The 20,766-nt window shown below is 40.9% G+C and overlaps 1 protein-coding gene across 2 annotated transcripts; it reads right to left on the bottom strand.

Moving 5' to 3' along the window:
* Window positions 1–12: 12 nt before the first annotated feature.
* Window positions 13–20,705, bottom strand: LOC128754104 (E3 UFM1-protein ligase 1-like). 2 transcript variants are annotated; one of them, XM_053856456.1, is made up of 19 exons: window positions 20,484–20,705; window positions 15,288–15,433; window positions 14,002–14,030; window positions 13,815–13,909; window positions 12,040–12,154; window positions 11,843–11,973; window positions 11,682–11,740; window positions 11,463–11,609; window positions 9,826–10,001; window positions 9,584–9,766; window positions 9,378–9,498; window positions 8,579–8,701; window positions 8,379–8,487; window positions 8,134–8,297; window positions 7,925–8,055; window positions 7,767–7,847; window positions 7,609–7,694; window positions 1,386–1,566; window positions 13–1,191 (listed from the first exon to the last, which is right to left on the bottom strand). In XM_053856456.1, the coding sequence occupies exons 1-19, from the start codon at window positions 20,558–20,560 to the stop codon at window positions 988–990; spliced, it is 2,358 nt and encodes a 785-aa protein (XP_053712431.1). In that variant the 5' UTR covers window positions 20,561–20,705; the 3' UTR covers window positions 13–987. The 2 variants fall into 2 exon arrangements, 1 of the variants encoding a protein (XP_053712431.1); XR_008413900.1 differs by lacking the exon at window positions 13–1,191 and having other exon boundaries at window positions 1,548–1,566; window positions 7,517–7,694.
* Window positions 20,706–20,766: the final 61 nt, after the last annotated feature.

Below are 20,766 nucleotides of genomic sequence, written 5' to 3'. Positions count from 1 at the left end.
AATCTAACACATTCTAAATACCCTTCATGACACATTGTATGCCCATTAAATAACATGGCCATGTCGTTGTAACATTCAATTACATTACACATACAGTTCAGTCAATATTTCTTCTTACATTTTGTGGAGATTGAAAGGGAGAGTGAAGAAGTGTTCCTATAATAAGTACAACTGACACAAAAGCAGACATTTTAAAGCAGACACTCTTAGGTGACTTAAAGGGAAAAAAACAAAACAAAAAAAAGATCAATTTGGCTACTGTGATCTGAAGACGGCATGCTGAACTGTACTGTGTAACAGCACGTCAAGGAAAACAGAGTTGTTCCATTACAGCACATGCACACATTTTGGGGCGCCCTTGCTCAAGCAAGGAAAAAAAGGGCGCCCATCACAAAACAAAAAATGTTGCTACTATTGTTGGGTTGGCTGTCACAGAAATAAAGAACTTTGATTTGTCTATTATGCTAATATGTATGTATGCAAGTACATCATGCAATTGTTAGTGTAAAGTATGCAGATGAAAAGTATTCTGTGAAGCCTTGTAACCTGTCCAGTAATGTACAGTAGTCAAACATTTACAATGAGGACAAATAAGGGCTGCTTTGCAAAATAGATTTATTGAAAGAATAGTGCACATCTTCAACATTCGAACTGGTCCAGGGGGATGCCACCGTTAAAATGGAATACCTCTATGGTCTTGTATCACAACACTGGATGACTACAACTGAGAAGACATTTCAGGTTTTCCTGACTCTGGTTGTTTAATGTTTTTATGTTTTTCTATGTGAACCATGTGCTCATGTTAGACTGCTGCTAACTGGCTGATGAGACCTGATAAGGCTGTCAGTCCATTTAAATCAAGACACATTTTGACCATTCTTCTAAGACTTAGAGATAGGCCAACATAAAAGGAACCATCAAGTAGTACTATGAGTTTAGGTGCGAGTGGAAGTGGTTCCCGTATTCGCATATGTCAGGTCGGACATTTTAGCCCTCGCTTTTGGATGTCTTCCTCGGAGACAAAACCAGGTCTTTGATTTGTGGCATAAGACACAGGAGCTGCATCCGCACGTTGGATGACTCCTCATCTGGTTCTGCAGAAGAGACGTCAGCTCTGCTTTCCTCCTTTTTCTTACTGACCAGCTGCTTCACAACCAGACTCTGGTAGGTACTTAGTAGTTGTTGACTTTCCTGCACAAAAACAAATAGAAAGGTGTCTGCTTGAAGAGAAATGAAAACAAGAATCAAACAAAAAGAGATACAGGTCATAGGAATACTTATATAGAAAATGTCAGCTGTGAAAATTCCAGTGGCATAGTTCTCTGTGTATTAATCGCACATAAAAACATGGTATTATTTCTTGAGTTTCCAAAATAGTAACGTACTGGAGGTATGTGCCCAGCAAGCACACTGATGATCTGTGGCACACAGCGACCCGGAGCATGGAGCATGCATTGTGTATAGGTCTGGAACAGCAGGACGCAGGTCAGATGCAACACCAGAGCAGGATCCTCTGTGTCCTTCATCTGCTCAGTGAGGGCTTGACGGTGCAAGAACAGAGCCTGCCTGGAAGGCGAAGTACATGTCAATGCTAACAAAATACTCTCTGGAATTACCTCAAAGAAACAATTTGGAAATGATTTCAATGCCTAGATAAATTGCCCTGGATGATTACTGACAGAGCGGCCCATCCGCAAATGACCCTTGCTTCCCCACCACACGCTGTAACATACGGAGGGCTGCGATAGACATAAAATATTTCTATTTAGAAACTATAGTTATTTTTATGATGACAAGCTCACAGGGACATGTGCTGCAGTGCTCACAAGGCTGGGGCGCTGCCCCTCACACACCTCCTCTTGCCACTCAGAGATCTTACGACGTCAGTCACCAGACAGGTTTACATGGGATTTGTGCAAGTCCTTCAACCTAAGTATTGATACATTTCATTATGATCTCTTTGAACTGTCAAATATATTATTTGGTTGTTAAAAGGCACACTAAGTAACCTTCTTATTGGTTTGATATTTCCAATGAACTTAATGTAAAATGTTTTTCATTTAAAAGAGAGTAACCTTACCAACCTTGGCAAAGTGCTTTGATGACGATGATACAGTACAGCAGCACAGCACAAATACACCTCAGGTTTTCAAAAACAGATGATGAAAAGATGTGGACATTTTGTTACATTAACCACATGAAATGATTATTATTTCAGAGACTCTACTAACAACGATAATAATAATAATAGTAATCATTATTATTCATTTGTGTCGGGTGCTCTTTATTTCTGGCCTGAGCACCAGCCCCATGATGTCTCCGCACCTGCCTCTGAGATCATGTACAGCACCAAATCTTAATCACTGTCTCCTTATTTGGAGGATAGACAGGCAATGCAAAAGCAACACTCCCAAAAAGAAAAGCAAAGATGAACTGCATTAAACTTATGAAATCAAATCTATCGTAGTGTCAAACCTGAATTTGTAGAATCAAACACATTTTGCAAGTTGTTAGTTATATGTATTAATATAACCAAACATTATACAGTATTATGAGATTTACCCATTTGTCTCAGTTTGTCTCAGATCAAATAGAAGAGACACATATGGGATGACGCCAAAATGAAAAAGAAAAACTTGTTTGCGTCACAGTCGGGAGGCGGAGAGAAGCGGTGGCAAATGAAATTATCCATATTGCCCTCATCAGAACGGGACTGCGGAGAGGGGATGGCGCACCCTCTTTGAGATGGCTAGATGCATGCTAGTTGAAAGCAAGCTCTCAAAAGGACAATGGCATTATGCTGTACAGATGGCAGCGGTCATACGTAACAGATGTTTCAACAGAAGAACAGGACAGGCCCCCTACCAGTTGCTGACAGGAGAGAAGGCTGACTTATCAAAGATGCAGAAGTTTGGGTCAGTTTGCAATACGTACAAGCAGGAAAAAGGAAAATTAGATTCCTGATGTGATCAGGGATGTTTTGTGGGTTTTGATAAAAACAGTCCAGCATATTTGGTGTATCATGAAGATACAATCAAGGTGCTAAAACACAGACTGGTTAAGTCTGTGAACAAAGCAGCTGCTGAGAAGCAGACACAGAAAGGTAAGAGAGACAAATGTGTGTTGTCAGGAAATGAGACAAACTCAGAAAGGGGAGATCACACAAGAGCTTAAAAGGAGCAGAGAGGATGCTCATGAGCAAAGTGAACAGAGTGGTTGCTCAAGATCGGTTCAGAGACCGAATGAAAATGAAATGATGAAACTGAGAACAGGAGGTATCCAACTCGAGATAGGAAGAAACCAAGTCACCTAAAGGACTATGTATGTGAAGAAATAGACTGCAATACAGCACGTAACATGGTAGACTACTGTTACCGGGCTGTATGTGGTGTTCGACAGACCTATGAGGAGGCTATTAGCTCTGCTAACAGTAAAGAATGAGAAGAGCCATGGATGAAGAAGTCCAGTCATTAAATGACAACAAACTAGAAAAGTCACTATATGGTCTCAAACAATCTGGCCAGAATTGCAGAGTTGCACGATTGTTTGGCTGAGAATGGATTCAAACAAAAACCTGCTGATCATTGTGTTTATACAAAAGAGTCAGAAGGCAAGAAGATGAACATTATCATATGGGTTGATGACTTGATCATGGCAGCCAGTAATGACAAGGTTTTAAGAGAGGTGAAAGAGATGCTTACGGGGAAGTTTACAATGAAAAATCTAGGAAGACTGAAGCATTTTTTGGGTATTGAGTTTGACCAATTGAATGGACGTGTAAAAATGACTCAGGAAAAGTACACTCACAAGCTTTTGCAACGTTTCAAGATGGTAACCTGTAGAACCCGAGAGAGACCATGTGAGCAGAAGCTTGAATATACTGAAGATGCTGTTGGAAGCCTTATATACCTATCAACTGCTACCAGACCAGATTTAAGTTTTGTGGTAAGCAGGCTATCTCAGCACTTTGCCGAACCGACAGAGGAAGAGTGGGTTACGGTGAAACATGTTCTCAGATATCTCAATGGCACATCTGAGAAAGGTCTTTGTTTCAAAAGGACCCAAACAGAAGACTTGTGTATACAGGCCGACAGTGACACTGACTGGGCATCTGATACCAGCGACAGGCGAAGTACCACAGGATACTGTGTAAGTCTCAGTTGTAGTAGTGCATTGGTCTCATGGAAAACCAAAAAGCAACCTACTGTTGATCTCTCTCCCTATGTGGCAGAGTATGTGGCATTGGCTTCAACCATACAGGAATGTATCTACTTGAAGAACCAACTGGATGGCTGGATGGACAGCTTCAAGTACAAAGAGCCTGTTGTGTACGAAGACAACCAGGGAACAATAGCTCTTGCAAAGAACCCAGTGAGCAGGCAGAGAGCTGAACATCTAGATATAAAGTACCGTTTCAGGTCAACTGTAAATGACGGGAAAGTAAGTTTAATTTACTGTCCAACTAATGAGATGGTTGCAGATATTCTGACCAAACCAACGAGTAAATTAAAGTTGAAGAATTTTGAGCATGCTGTTCTTGGAGACTGAATGATGTCCATATTAGTTTTTGTTTATCTGTTCATGTGTGAAAGCAGGAAGCTGTGAACAAGTGGGAGTGTTAAGTTAAACAACAATGTTCCCCGTTTCTGTATGTGAAAAGTGTTTTGGTGCTGTACATGAACATACCACTGTGTAGCGCCACTGTGTCATGGTCAACTAAAATAACCTTTCTTGTTGTCACCTGCTATGGCAAGCTGCGGTCACACCGTGAGAATGATGCGTGTGTCTCGCTAATAAATAAGATCATCTTTGGACCCGAAGGATCAATGTCGCTCCTTCTTTTCCCATCCGAACGCAACGTATTGCTGCTGCATTGGACAACTCAACATACATACCTTGCTGAAACTAAAAAAAGGAACTAGGGATGCTCCAATTGACCGTTCACCGATTGCAGTGTCATCGGTGAACGGCGATCACTACCTTCATTGCCGATCATAACAACCAATCACGTGTGACAGCCAGCGCTCTGATGAAGCCCCGCTGGTTGTGATGTGTCCTCCTCCCTCCCTGCTGTTCACTTGGCAGCATGTCTGCCGTGGAGCTTCTTTTAATCTGTTATGTTAAGTTTGCATCCTGCAGCACATGCACGGGAAGATGCTGTGCAGGGAAGCGCATCAAAATTATATACACTATTTAAAGCGCCAGCACTTGACAGAGAACGCAGAGTTAGAGGCTTGTGCAAGTGACAGCGCTGGTTCCTCAGCAGCAGGCTGGTAGAGCGGCTACCGCTTAGCAACACTCGCCGGGCCGAATGTGACATTTGCAACGCTAAGCAATTTGCCCTAGAAACAATGATTAATTTCACTGAGCTAGACGACCAGGTCGGTCGGAAACAACAGAATCAGTTTCCATTTTGGAGTCGGGTGCAGCGTTCGTTCACCACCGGAATCTGAAATGTTTGAAAACACGGAAACTTTCATTAATGCAGTGCTCTCTGTCTCAGAGACCCACCACAAGCGGCCAGTATCTAAATATTTCACAGACACAGAAAAGTCTCAAGAGATTCACCAAAGTGCGACGTCTCACGTCAAATTAAATCTTTTTGAGTCGTCCTTTTGACAGACTAGTTGCTGCATGCTGCAAGGTTTTTCTATTTTTTGCCTCCTTGAAAAGATATTAAAAAAAAAAAAGATTTTATGGTTCATTCACATGTACACATCATTGTATTACAAATTCATTGTCAATCCATGTGACTGGTACTGGTGATTGCTATCTGCAGCAAAAATCCTGATCGGAGAATCCCTAATAGGAACTCATCATTAGTTTTCCCAAACATGGACATATTTCTTAGGATTTATTTTAACTCCCTGTAACCAAAGCTGGTCAAGACTCAAAACTGGGACTGTTACGAACAGACTGCGCTCACCAGCAAGTGCTACAACATTGTGGCTGGTGTACTTCCATTGTTGTCAATGACAGTGTTTCTAGCCATGTTATGGCGCTGCATATCGTGCCAATCTGGAGTACAGCGGATTGTGTATGCAAGGAGTCAATCAATAAGCAGCAGAGTGGATGAGGTAAATTTTCAAAGCAAACACACTAAGGCTATTTACACATTGCAAGTCAATTAGCATTTTTTTTTATTTGCCCACACGTAAAATGTACCTGATTTTTTCCATTCCAAGTTGAACAGTGCAACTCAGATTTCTTCAAATCTGACCCCGGACTCTTTCATTTGTGTAAATTAAATGGATATGTATCTGACATGACAGCAGTATGCAGTATGAACGACCAGGTTCGCATTCATCCGACCTACACGTCATCAACAAGTGAGAGAGTTGTAAAAGGGTAGGTGCTCACAAACACGCATAAAAGCTCTCGTCATATGGACATTATGAATGAACTCTGCGCCAGTGTGCCAATGAAACAGATCTACCACTATCGCTTCGGACTGGAGTACTTAAACCCTCTTATCTGGCATAAATACAACAGTGCTGCAGTTGATGCAGCTTTTGACAGATTGTCCTCTGGAAGCATTGTGCTTGTATGAGTATGTGTGTCAAAACAGCAGCACATTCTCTTTTTTTATTTGGATATTCTGACCCATCTCTCATACATTCACTATTTGATCATGTTCCTGGTGGTCTGAGGTGTCAAGTCTGAAGCAAAAGTGTCATCATGTCCATGTGCCAGTCCGGCAGTTCCGTTGTCATGGTGAATCTTCAGTGCAAGGTCCACTTATTTAAGCCTCCATGAAGCTTTTTACATTGCAATTTTACTGGATAAACTTTGTTTTTCATTGACTTCCAGGCTGAACAATCCAATGTAGTCCAGTTAGTGGCAGAGCTTATGCAGTCCGCAGAGAAAATACAAGCTTTGAAGTGTACATCCTTGGTGAAAAAGTGTCTATGTATTCTCCTTCAAAACAAATAGGTTGCGCATGCCCTTAGCAAAAACTAGAATACTAGTATAGTATTAAGTAAGTGTACTTCAGCGAGCTACATTTAAGTATTTTGTAGTACGTCAAAAGCAAACATAAACTTTCTCAGTTTTAATATAAGTATACTCGTACAACACTTAAATAAACTTATTCTTACTAAGGATGTGCTGGACCAGGAGGGGCAGCAGCTTTAAAATCGCAAGATACGCTCCACCACGAGTGGCCGAGTTTACAAACACCGAGCATACTCGCTGTGTGAGACGCTGTAGTGTCAGATTTGAATGGAAATGTGAACAACCCGCAAAAAAATCTAATTTGAATTGACCATTAAGCCCTGCAGTATAAACGTCATCTAAATGCAGACTTTCAATCTTTTTGAACTCTGACGTGACATGACGGTGGAGGCTGCAGGACGATCTCACTTGATACTTGCCACCATAAACAACAAGGAAAGTGATCAAATCAAGAGCAAGCATGTGAGACATGGGTCAGACAGTTTACTTAATGTTCTATTATAAATTATTTCATTATTTGGTGCAACAAACACGCATAGAGGACATTAGATAATGAACACACCCTTCTTCATGCAATGTGAACTGGAGAAGTCCCTGGTGTGGAAGGGTGCCATGCGCAAGTGCCATGACTTTGTGACGCCACATTTTCCCTACCTCTCTTTTTTTTTGTCTCCCTTCTTGACCATGAAGCCACATGCCTCTGCACTAACCTCTAGGTTGGTTAAAAACTCTTCAACAGCCTGTAAACAACAAGGTACATTTTAAAATATGAATTTATGTTCAATACCAGACAAGAAAACCTTTATGCTTACTTTTCCATTTAGACTGTTGTGTAGCTTGATAAGAGGCTCCTTGATCTCTTCTGGGAGTTTCCCCAAAATCTTGATCCTGACCTGCAAAGTTTCAGTTACAGAAGGGCTGTTGCATTGGATTGAATTAAAAGCTGTAGCACAAGAGGAGATGTACTTACATCTGATGTTATAGAACCAGTATTCTCCATTGACAACATCATGTCAGCAGCCAGGAAGTTGACAAGGATGTTTGTGACATCCGTGCACACGCTTTTCAGGATGTGCTTGCTGATGAGTACCTGGGTGTCGTCTGTGGGGTAAATCCCTTGATGAGCAGTCCTACTCTAACTTGGACGCGCGCGCACACTCACACAACATCGTGCAGTACCTTGAAAGAACTTGATTGCTTTCTCAAATAGCTTAATGTTGATGTGGAGGTTTCCAATATCTTCCTGGATCTCCTTGATAGTCTTTTTGTTGGTTCCAGATGGAGAGCTGCTTGAGGACACAAACACGCTCCGAAGAACCTCTTGGTACACTTTAGCCAACGGCCTGCACAAAGAGTAAAACAGTCCCCTTTCTGAGAATTGACTCACCAAGAGGTAGACTTGAGTTGGAAATGATCAACATTACTGCACAAGAGAGTCGGCCAGCTCATGAAGAATTTCTTCTGGGAAGTCAGGCACCCCCTCCTGCAGGACATTGATGATCTCATCTATACTCATGAAGTCAGTAGCATGACCTGAAGAGGAGAACTAGGGTGAATTTCACAAGTACACAGAGGTTTTTTACTTCAATGTGGAGAGAACAAGAATGCTCGTCTGGGTATGTACTTTGTTGTGAAGAATCTTTATCGTCACCACTGTTCTCATCTTTCCTTCCCTTCTTCTTGGTTTTACGGATGCGGATCTCTCTGGCATTTCCTCCACCTCCTGCTTTCACACTGCTGCTAGCCTCTGCGTCAAATAGTCAATTCAGAGGAGAACACTTTGTTAAATTGAAAAGAAGCACATTTTCATTCAAATACCAAGGTCATTATTATTTCCACACCTGTTCATCAAAAACTGGACGTACGGACATCCAGCACGTGTAGAGCTACTACATTTATTGGTTTGCCATTCAAGCATAGAAACCCAACACATGGTTAGTATGGTAACACTTTAGATTGGGGAACACATATTAACTATTAATAAACAAATGACTCGCTTAATAACGGTTCATACTCATCAATTATGGTGTTGGTCTAAAGGCTTGTCTTTAAAAATGGAGCTTAGTCTGCTGTGAGCTACATAGAGGAGGTTGTTGGTTTCCTACAGATGAGCGAAAAAAGGCTGATGCAAATGTACCTTCAGAGAGTGAGTGATTAACAAAGACTGTTGTATAGCTGAGTCAGTAAAATACTTTGGTTGGTAGTTTAACAGGCAGCGACTGTAGTGAAAAGGGCAGGTGTTCTGATGTGGTCATTTGTTCTCTCGTCCTGATGACTGTTGACTAAAAGGGTCAGAGATATTTTTTTTGCGTAGTTCTGCAAACCTGTTTGCTTCAAAGAGTGTAGTACATTTGAATAAAACACTCTGCTGAAAGAGCAAAAAAAAAAGTCAGGTGCACTTGTGGCTCCCCCGTCAATCACACCTGTAGCTTTCTTCTTCCGCTCGACGTCTCTCTTTTTGGTTGACACAGTTTGACATTCTGAAAGTGTGGGCACCAGTGTATTGTTGTCCTCTGTGATGAGACACACTGGCTTACTCACATCCTGGATATAGAAAGAAAATAGCTTGTATAAACAAAGACAGTTACAAATATTGAAAAAGAATACCAAACTGAAGTAATAGCGATACCTTCTTGGCTTTCTGCAGCATAGCCTCATCAAACAAAGACAGACACTGGCTGCGGATGAACTTCTCACTGACAACCACAGTGCCACCCAGGATTCTGGCAGATGACAGCACATTAGCGTTCCTCATGGCCTGTTGGATAAGCATCTCCATGTCCTCCACAGACATACAAGTGGGTAGAATGGCCTAACAGAAGCAACAGTGAGTATTAAACAATGGAACTTTGCGCAAATCAAAATTGGCACCTGTATGTCGGACCACAATGACGAATTCACTGCCTCCTCCACTGATGCTTCAACTTGGTCCATCAGAGTTTGGCCCACACAGGCAGATTGCAGAAATAGCAACTTGTTGGACTTAAACCGCTTTTTGATATAATTGCTGGGGTCCGGAATGCCAAGCCGGAGTAAGGCGTCAAACTCTGTAGAAGCAACCATATTGTCATTCTCATCGTGTTTGGTGGAGAAAAATGAAATAAAAAAAGAAAAATAAAATGAACAAAGCAACTTTTGCTGTGGGAGTCCTAACTATTAGCCATAACACAAAAGTTAAAGTAAGATGTAAAGATCGTAGAGATCAGATAACTATTCCAGGTATAATCAAGGAAGATAAAAACCTAATTTATTTAGGTTGTGAATGAGAAAGCCAAAATGTTAAGTTACCTAAATGTTCTATGTCATACATGCTCTGCCCTCTAATGGGCTTCACTATTGGTTGCCTTCACTCCGAGGCCCCGCCAGAACCAGAGGAGATATTTCACATTCGCTCACACTGTGAAGATCTCCAGATCTTCACCATAATATCCTGTGAGAGCTCCCACACGTCCATGAGAGCTCCCCCTCTCGACATCCTGTCTGCCCTGACATTCGAGCTGCCTGGAACATGCCGGGCTCTCAGAGACTGCAGATGCCTGTCTGCCCAGTGGAGAATGCGGGCTGTCCCGCGGTGAAAGGCTGGGGACCTCACCCAGCCCTGGTGGTTCAGATATGCTACTGCAGTAAAGTTGTCTGCTCTGACCATGACATGATAGTTCGTCAACTAGTGTGCAAAGCACCTTCTCCACCGGCATCATTTTCAACATGTTTATGTGACGCATTCGTGACTCAACCTTCTCTAGACATGGCATTGAACTCCCAAGTTATCCAGGATGGCTTTTACAGACGAGACCAGAGACCAGAAATGCTCAAAGTAAACCAGAATGCAGAAATTGTGCACTCTTGGCACTGTAAACAAAAACGTTTGTTTACTCTAATGTCAATGGAGTTAAATCGTACCTGAAATCATTACTGTTTACTCAAGGTTGAGGATCTGAGGGTCCTGGCAGGCTTGTTGGGGTTGAGCAGTTCTAACATGTAGTTGGGCCAGGCTAAGACAGGCTTTAACAGTTATCAATAAAATGTTAATGTCAATTCTTAAGTAGACAGGGACCTAGTGCCGAGAAGTGAACACTGGATTGATGTGCTGATTACTCTGTCAAGAGTTGGTTAGAAGCCTCACTGCATAGTTGAATAGGATTTATTTAAAAAAATAAGGTGAGGAGTCAAATAGGACACTTTGGGCAGTGGGAGTTAAGCTTTCGGACCAGGGGCTGACGCTACCACGGAAGATAGGAGAGTTTGGCAAAGGAAAGACTGATATTTCTGTAAGTGGTTAAGCTGAATGACTGACATCATCAAGACATCAGGTCATTAGCCATGCCTTGAGAGTTCTTCATGGGTAAGTAAATCTGAGTATCATCCGCACAGCAGTGGAAAAACACGTGGTGACACTGGGTAATTAGTCCAATAGTGTGCATATTAAAAGTTGTTTAAAAGTTGGTGGGTCTTCATCATTTTCTATATCAGTTAAATAATCAATTATTTCCTTACAAAAAAACACTTACCCAAGTACCCATTCTGCAAGAGGAAAGAGTCGATCCAAGCACTTTGAGTTTTAGAGTAGATGTCTGGAACGTAAATGGCTTTGTCCTGGCGCCCTCCAACCACAGTTCCTTTCAGGCGTCCCGTGTTCACTAACTCCTCAAGGACCGCTGCCATACACAATCATATTGGTCATTGAGTCACACATTCAGTGTATAAAGAACAGAAATATATTGTCTCACAATACAGGAGATGTTCCTGGAAACCAAATGCTGCGATGATGCCACTGATGGGTGTTGGCCTGAAGAAGGAGATAAACACAATATGTGGAGGAGATCATTTAATAGTAGGAAGAATAATAAGAAGAGTAAAAACTGGTACAGCACAATTTAAATGTGATTACCGTGTTATGGCAGAGAAGAGTCCCAGTATTCTGGCTGTATGACGAGCAACAAAAGCAAGTGTGAAAATGATTCCTCTATTGTACTGGTCCAGCTCTCCTTGTATCAAACGGCCAAGACGTTTAGCCAGCTCCTAAAAAACTTAGTTAGTCCAGCCAAAATGCAAAAGAAACATTATAAGAAGGCTAGTGGAAATCACCGGAGTTAGGAAGTCACCCGGTAAGTCGTGGATTTTGCATAGGTCCGAGACACTGATCAAGCCAGCCTCCTGAAGTCTGTCATTCACCTCCTCAGCAAGACGATCCATATATGAGCTGGGTACAATTAAAAGACATGAAATACAGGTCTGTGGCTGATAAAATGTTTACGACTAAATTACTTGGTCTGGTGCCACAACGAAAAAGCCATACTGTGACACTGGTACAAAGACACACATCAATAGACTTCACAGGTAGATTTGTTTATAAGACGCTTTCGCACTGTAGGGAATAATTTGACCATTTCATTCCAGGAACCGGTCTTTGCACAGCGTGGCAATTTGCATAAGATAGAGGATGTGGTAGCCAGTGGCGTCCCTGCCGCATTACAGGATCACTGAGACATGCACAGCAAATGTTTTAATAGTGAGCAATGAGGCCACAGTGTTTTGTTGTCTTCATCGCCGGATTGTCTCTGCTATAATCAAAAGAGATTTCAAGGTGATCGGTGAAGGATTAAACACGAAATACATGGCAAGTTTAGTTTAGTTTGTGTAGACGTAACTTTAAATCATGTCAGATTAGATATCTAATTGTCTCAAATTGTCTCAAATTAATTTATCTCAAATATATTGTCTTCAGATCATGCACCTGATGACAATACATAGTAAATCAGTCTGACACATTTTCAAAGCTCTCGACACCAAATAGTGCACAAAAAGTGCAAACATTACTTTCTCTCTGCTGCCTCTGCGCAAAAAAGGATCCAAGAACTATTCCATTTGGTTCGTGATTCCTGCTGAACGAATGGGTATTGTAACCGTTTAATCCGCGAATGGTACCCAGATTTGAAAGGTTCCTACACTACGAAAGCAACTATTATGTATGCAGGTACGTCAAGTCAGTACACACGCTGAGATATTGACAATATGTTGCCACAATTCCATCCAAGCATGGATACAGTTTCAAAGCTTAATATATGCTAAACTTCAATGTCTTCACTTTTCTTTCTGTCTTGAAAGCAAGACACAACCCCTCTACTTCATCGAGGTCGAGTTCTTAGAGACAACATTCAACTGTCCACCCAATTGAGAATGGTGGCTCCTAAACTTTGCAGGGTCAAAGCCATCACAGCTAACCCCATAGAACCGCATGCAACCTCCTCTAAGCGAGCATGACAATCATGTTTCAACATATGTACTGCACCTAATACATACATGGCTAGAGTCATGGTAGTCAAAGGCTTGAGTATAGTCTTGCAAGACTTGTAGACAGAATCCAATGTGTCATTAAAGTCATAAGATGACAATGCTTAGGCAGACAGCCAATGGAAACAGTTCACATGCATGAGATGAGTAGCAAAACCAAATAGAAAGCCCGTCAGAGGATGGAGCATGCATCACATAGAACAAAATAAAGGGCCAGGTGTTTTCTCCAAACCTGAAGGGCATTAAAAAAATCTAAAAATAAAGATAAAGAAGAAAAAATAAAGAACTAAATACAAAAAAAAATAGGAATAAGGAATTCATCAGAGCAGCCATGGAGAGTCTCACAATACTGCACCCCAGGATCTCAATGACCTGAGCACTTGTGAACAGCTAGGCATGTCATTGTCGAGCAGTAACTGATCACATGTGCTTGATGAAATGGCATCACCAACTTCTTTCAAAGGCCCAATTTCCTTCACTTCTTCTGTGTGTAGAGATACTCTGACAAGAAGTCAGAAGTTCTCTATTTATTTGTCATAGGTAAAAGCAAAATCATTAATGATACTCACTCGTCAATTAGCTGCCCCAGCACAAGCTGAACTTTATCAGTCTTGACAATTTCAGCAGCTTGACTCTCAACATGGACCCAGTCCACATTGATTACCTGTAGGCAAGACAACAATGCATTAGAAGAACCCAATTGAGATCAGACTTGAGCACGCACACATGCACACGCGTACACATGCACACACACACCTGCTGGAGCTGTGCCAGGTTGATCCGACCTGTGAAGAAAATAGCATTATTATTCTTTACAAAATCTATTTCCTTCTGTAGTTGACAATATAGTGGCAGCCACTTCAAATGGCAAGCTAGTCGGAGCTGGCTGACAGCAAGCTGTTGGAAAGCTCTCCAGCAGGCTCCCAGCATGTTTGCAGCCAGGTTTCAGCCATGTTCCAGCCGCTAGAATGAAACCTCTACTTCTTGTGGGTGTGTCTATTTTCATACAACCCCACCCACTCAACGGGTAGCGAGGTCTAACCCTTCTAAGGGTCCATGGCAGAGGAGGGTAACTGAAGGACAGCAGGTCGGATATGGTCCTCTTCTTGAGGGAGTGTCTTTGAATAATGTAAATCCCACCTACTCATCGCGCAAGAGACGTGAACTGAAGGTGACGCTTTCTCTTCATGAGTGTGATTAGGGCTCCACACATTATCCCTCCACTCAGTAAAGAGTCCCAAGTCTCAGGAATAGGTTACGTCGACTTCTTCATGCTATTCCCATTCATACATTTTGTAAATGGTGTTGTGCCGTTGTATTTGTAGCTTTTAATTTTAATTAAAAAGCACCATGTGCCTTTTAACATTTACTGTTTTAAGTAAAAAAAAAAGGCAATACTATTTCAATAACGTGCTACCAGGGCGCCATACAGTGTAATGTCAAATGAAAATTATCATGTAGGGCTGGTCGATTATGGCAAATTATTTTGATTCGTATCATAATCACGATTATTCAAACAACTATTGAATGACTTAAGATTTACCTGTCATTACACTTTCAAACTTTATTGAACGATGAACTACAATGAAACAATGTGTAACATTTAAATAATCATTTAACAGTTATATTTAACCTTCTTTATGTAGGTTAAATGTTTCTTACTAGAAACACCAATCTGTATGGTCAGGCTTTAGAGAACAGTGGAGTCAGGAGATAATATTTGGAGCTGAGCTGGCACTTGGCTGGGACACTCAGATGTTTCTGAGGTTCTGATTTGTAAGCTGTGATGTCATATTCCAAGTTTTCTCGTCATTTTTCCGTAATAGAAGAAGTCACTCCTTAGATTATAAAACATACATATTTGAGCGCTCTTCCTGCGTCTCAGCAGCATGATGAATGACAAGGAGCGCTTGATTTTATCACCATTCTCTCCACAATGACAATTCTGCATCTCACGATAAATTCGATAAGGATGTAAATCGAATCACAGGCAGGATAATGACGATGATGCACAGCCCTAGTGTGATACAATTGAAATTTACCTCCATGGACATAAAGCTCATCTCGGATCTCCCTCTCGATCTGGGCTGTGGTGATGTATTCCTTTCCATCCAAAGTGTGTACCACATTCAACCTCTTGTCTTTCACAAGCATTGTAATGATCTCAATGCAATTCCTCTCTGACAACCTGTAAACAAGTGTAAAGATCACATTTAAATAAATACTGCAAAAACACAATTGTGACTGAATGTTTGTCACACTGAAGTAAAGACACCATGTAAAAGTACAATTGCAACACTGAGGACAATAAAACAACAAAATCATAGACAGCAGTCATGTCACATGAAAATAAAATAGTACAGGGTCTAGAAGCATCTGTCATGGGTTGAAGAGGAACTTGAAACAGAGACAGCATTGCAGTGTCATGGTCAGGTACAGCATAAATTTCACTCCCTACCCACCAGCAACAATTCTGGCTTCCACAGACCAGTCATGTGGCCAGGAGCCACAGAGATTAGTCCTATTACCTAATTAGCACTCCTAATTAAGTACTCAGTTCCCTTATAAAGACACCTGTCCACAGACTCAATGAATGTGATTCCAACCACTCCACAATGGACAAGACCAAAGAGCTGTCTAAGGATGTCAGTGACAAGATTGTAGACCTGCAAAAGGCTGGTATGGGCTACAAGACCATTGGCAAGCAGCTTGGTGAGAAGGAGTCAACTATTGTGTGCAATAATTAGAAAATGGAAGAAACACCAAGATGCACTGGTTAGGGTGGCTAAAATGAGGGATGCACTGTTGCAGATACTGGTATCGGGTATCGACCCGATAGAGCCTCTTAAAGTGGGATTTGGCATCAGTGAAAAATTGCAGACTTAAGACTGCCACTTAATTGTAATACGTTTCACAGCAGCTGTTAGTAGTGTCTGCAAGAGGTAGATGTTTCCCCTTCCCTCAATTCCCACAGGAATCACTCTCAATACTGCTGTTTTAAAATCTTTTGCAACAGCTTCACCGAACAACCTATTCAGGAACTTGAAAACATTTTCCCAAAATGAGCACAGTTTCCGGCATGTCCAAAACATGTGGGTGTGATTACCGATGTGTGCTCCACAATTTCTCCAGCAAGTGTTACGACAGGTCTTTTTAGCAACCACATCTGGTGTCAGAAAAAATCTTAAAAAATTATACCTCCCATCTTGCTTCAATCTTTGAGGTATTGTTGCAGTCCAAGTTCAAAAATATTTGGTAAATTCGACCATTTAATTTTGTTTTCCAATGGCCTTATCTTCCATAAATCGTTCCACCACGTTGAGTTCCCTAATTTTGGGCCATTCTTTATGATTTGAGATAAAGCTTCTCAGTTGTAAATACCGAAAAAAATATGTGTTGGGAAGACGGAACGCTTATTACTTAACTGTTTGAAGGTATGAAAGTTCCCCTGCTTATGAACCTGGTGTACGTACATCAGTCCCTGCTCAGCCCATTTTCTAAAATTTGAGTCAGTTTGTGATGGTTGAACTTCCAATTAATCCGATGTTAGTAATGGATGATATTATTTTTGCCATTCCAAAGTTTAATTTTACTTTTTTTTTCCAAATATTCAGAGTGGTATGTGAGTTGTCTCCCTCGCAGCTACATTCAAAAAAGGGAGGGCCTGCAATGGTAGATTACATTGGTCTTGTTCAATATCTAACCATCTTGTTCTCATGTCATTCATGATCCAAGTGGTGAGAGGTTTGAGTTGAGCAGCCCAAGTAAAATTTTAAGTTTAGAACTTTGAGGCCGCCTCTTGCTTTTGGTAGCTGTAGGGTTTTAAGTGTTATTCGTGGTCTTCTCCCCTGCCATATGAATTTGGAAATCAATCTGTTTAGCTTATCAAAAGTGGATCTCGGTACATCGACAGGAAGCATCTGAAAAGATACAAGAGTTTAGGAAGTACGCTCATACGAATACTTTCTATTCTACCTACTAACGGTAGTGAAAGTTATGTCCATCGTTCAAAGTCTCTGGAGATATTCTGTACTCCACTGATTTGTTATGATTTGTTTGTTATTTTTTTCCAATGTTGGTGGGATCTGTATCCCTAGATTCTTAATTCCATCTTGGGGCCATCTTAATTCACTCAGTTTTGAGGTTTTGTGGAATTTTTCCACTTATATCCATTGCCATTGTTTTATCTTTGCTGACTTTATAACCTGAGAAAAGGCCAACTGTATGTATGAGATTTTTTTTAAGTGTGGAACTGTCAAAGTTGGCTCCACAATGTACATTACAATATCATCCACATATAGCTTAGGTTCTTCTTGATTAATTTTCATCCCCCTTATATTTTCATCTTGTCGTATTTGCTGGGGCAATGGCCCAATACAGATATCAAAGAGGAGCCGAGAAAGTGGACACCTCCACCTGCATCCTCGCTTGAGAGGAAATCGATCCGACAGAGTCCCATTTATTCGAACGGCAGCCTGTGGGTTTGAATATAAAATTTCAATACATTTAATGGACTTGGGACCAAATTTGAATTTTCTTAAAGTTTGAAATAAGTATTGCCAGGATACTCGGTCAAATGCTTTCGGGTCATCAAGAGACAGTATCATAGTTGGATTTTCTGTTGCTGTAGGATGAGTCCTTAGGTTTAGTAGTCTTATAATACTGTCACCATAAAATCTCCCAGTAATAAAACCTGTTTGGTCTGGGTGAATGACTTTGTTGATAAATTTATTATGGATGACTACTATGGTTGCCTCGTTCCATGAAGGGGCCATAGTGCCAGATTGTAATGCGTAGTGATAGGCCTCCAAAAGCAGTGGTACTAATGTCTCTTTAAATATTTTATTGAACTCATTGATAAATCCCTCTGGACCAGGGCAATTATTTTTTAATGAAGAAATTGCCTGCAGTATTTCTTGTTCTTTTATTGGCTCATCCAATTTGTTTGCCATCTCCTTGGTTAGTTAGTTTAATTTGATATTTTCTAAATAGTCTTTCAGTAATTTATCATTTGTGCAAGTGTTCGTGTTGTTGTAGAGTGATTCATAAAACTTTGTCGCGCTTGTTTTTTGCATTTTTTTAGCACTAGACCAGGCAATAAAACGACCTCTGATATATGCTTTAGCACAATCCCAGTGCATTATAGGAGATGTTTCTGGTAAGATATTGTCTCTATATACATATAGTATATAGTATATATACTACTGCAATTCTGGAGACCGGTTGTCTGTCTATTTGCAACATTACACAGTTCAGGTCCCCATCAACTAGTAAGATACCAGTGCTGTGCTTAACCATGACAGAAAAGACCAGATAAATTAAGTCAGGTGCATCCTCATTTGGCACGTATACACTCATGAAGGAAAGCGTTCCACCGATTAAACCGTGTGCCACAACAAATCTCCCTTCATTGTCTTTATACATACAGTATATGCATCAGAACACAGACTCCTATCTTCTTTCCACCGTGATAAGAAGAGTAGTATATTTTGTTCACCCAGGAGTTTTTCAGTTTTTCCTCTTTACACAATGTGAACGGGCTCAACAAAGAGTTACATTGTAACTCACAACTTTAACTATACCCATATTTCCACATGTTGAGCTTTATAAGGGTGCAATGATACATATGAACATCTATTAACATTTAAGGGTGTATTAGAGTGGTTTAAAATGTTGGTAGATGTTAAAATGAAGTAGCTGGAAATAAACATGTACAAAGAAAGTGCTGATGAATTTTTAACACACAAACAACCTGAAGAACTGAGGGATCAGGGATAACATGGAACAAAAAATAGCACACACTATAACTAATGGCTGCATGTTGTGATGTGCAGCTCGCGAACACCTTTCAAAATGTTCACCTTAGCTTGGATAGTACTAGTCCACACTGAGAAAAATTTAGAAAACAAAAAAGTCTAGAACCCTAAATAGTGTTCCTCCATAGTGAATGTATCAACAATCAATAAACAGGATGTCTATAACACTTGAAAATACCAAAAGGTAATGAGAAGGAGAAAGGTATGCAATATTTCTAATATTGCAAATAAATTTAAAGAAACAGCATCACAAATAACAACTAGCAGGTGATAACTTTCCATAATAATCAGATAAGATGTGGGTATCTGCATTAGGACAGAGTCTGTCTGTGTGCATGTATGACTCATGATACAGAATGGATTGATCAGTCTTCACAATCTCCAGGTGGAAACACATGACTCTTGACATTAGGGCTGGGTATCGATTCTAATTTCAAGAATCCAACCAACTTCACCGTAGTCATGCCTTTCCGGTTTTTCAGATTTTGTTTTCTCACCAGCTGCTTCCATCAAAAATTGGCATGCAAACCAACCATTATACACCAGTGATGCCATTGCTGCAGACCAGTCAACCTATACCATATCTGAAATTTTATTAGGATCTCCCTCTAATGAAATGACACATGATTACAACCAAAATCTAAGGAAAGTCACAATGCAATGATAATAATAGCAATACAGAATTAACTGTAAAAATGACAAGAGAATAGTACACGGAAGTGCCTCAGAAGAGTGCAGTCAATCCCGTACCCAGCCGGAGTGCCACAATTCAATCTTGTGCCTATAAGCTGCTACTTATGGTAAAGCCATCCTTAGCAGGGTCAACTTCAAAATAAAGGCACCATTATGGATTTTTAAATTGCAAATTAAACAGATAGGCCATACTTACAGTAGACTACCTGACGAACACACACGGAAGGTTTCATGGCATTGTATCGTGTATTGTATCTGCAGTAAACAGAGGATGTACACTATACAAATTGTGATTCATATGGTCATTTACAAAGGGTTTTTATTCTGAGAGTACACAATAGAACGCCATGAAACTTCCTGTGTGTCCATATGGGTTCGATTGCAGCCAAGCTAAAACTCTGCCCACGAAATGCATGATAATACTGTATAATATAAATTATGAGCCATGTGACATTTTCTTATCATTCTGAAAGTACAAGATAGAATGCCACATGGGTCTGGTTGCTTTAAAATCCACAATGCAGTCTTTATAAGTTTTCGAGGAACCTGCTGGAGACTGCTACCGTAAAAGCAAGATTAAATTCTAGCACTCCGGCTGGGTGCGGGATTGACTCCGGGTATCACACATTCAACCGCCGGTATCTTTGATTAATAGTGACAGTTCCATGACAGCTAGTGTTGCCATCGATCATTAAGCAACTCACAACGTTCACTTCTAGTCACACTTACCTCTGTGCTGTGTCAGCAAACTGTGCTTTCTGGAAGTCAGCGGCCAGCCGCCTAATTTCCTCCCACTCTTCAGACATGTTCGAATGGACGTGAAAAAGCAAGCGCAGGGAGTAGCGTCAAAGTACAGCTTCCCGTGTGCACTGTCGGGCAGTATCAACAAATAGTCCGCTGCTATCCGCAACAACACGTCAACCATATACGAGTACGTCACAACTCCAGCCACACATCAGCACGCATGCCCGGGCATGCGCATAATCAATCTCCGTTGTCCAAGTTCATATGG

Source organism: Synchiropus splendidus, chromosome 2, assembly GCF_027744825.2.
Source record: "Synchiropus splendidus isolate RoL2022-P1 chromosome 2, RoL_Sspl_1.0, whole genome shotgun sequence".
Lineage (NCBI taxonomy): Eukaryota > Metazoa > Chordata > Actinopteri > Syngnathiformes > Callionymidae > Synchiropus > Synchiropus splendidus.
This window is presented reverse-complemented; position numbering and strand designations above follow the sequence as displayed.

Bases quoted from the DNA above. Each gene is read 5' to 3' on its own strand.
- LOC128754104 (XM_053856456.1), bottom strand. From the start codon at position 20,560: ATGTCTGAAGAGTGGGAGGAAATTAGGCGGCTGGCCGCTGACTTCCAG. The intron at 10,002-11,462 runs GTAAGTGTTTTT...TTGCTTCTACAG, and splicing joins CTTGCAGAATGGGTACTTGG to AGTTTGACGCCTTACTCCGG. The intron at 9,499-9,583 runs GTATCGCTATTA...TTCTATATCCAG, and splicing joins TGCTGCAGAAAGCCAAGAAG to GATGTGAGTAAGCCAGTGTG.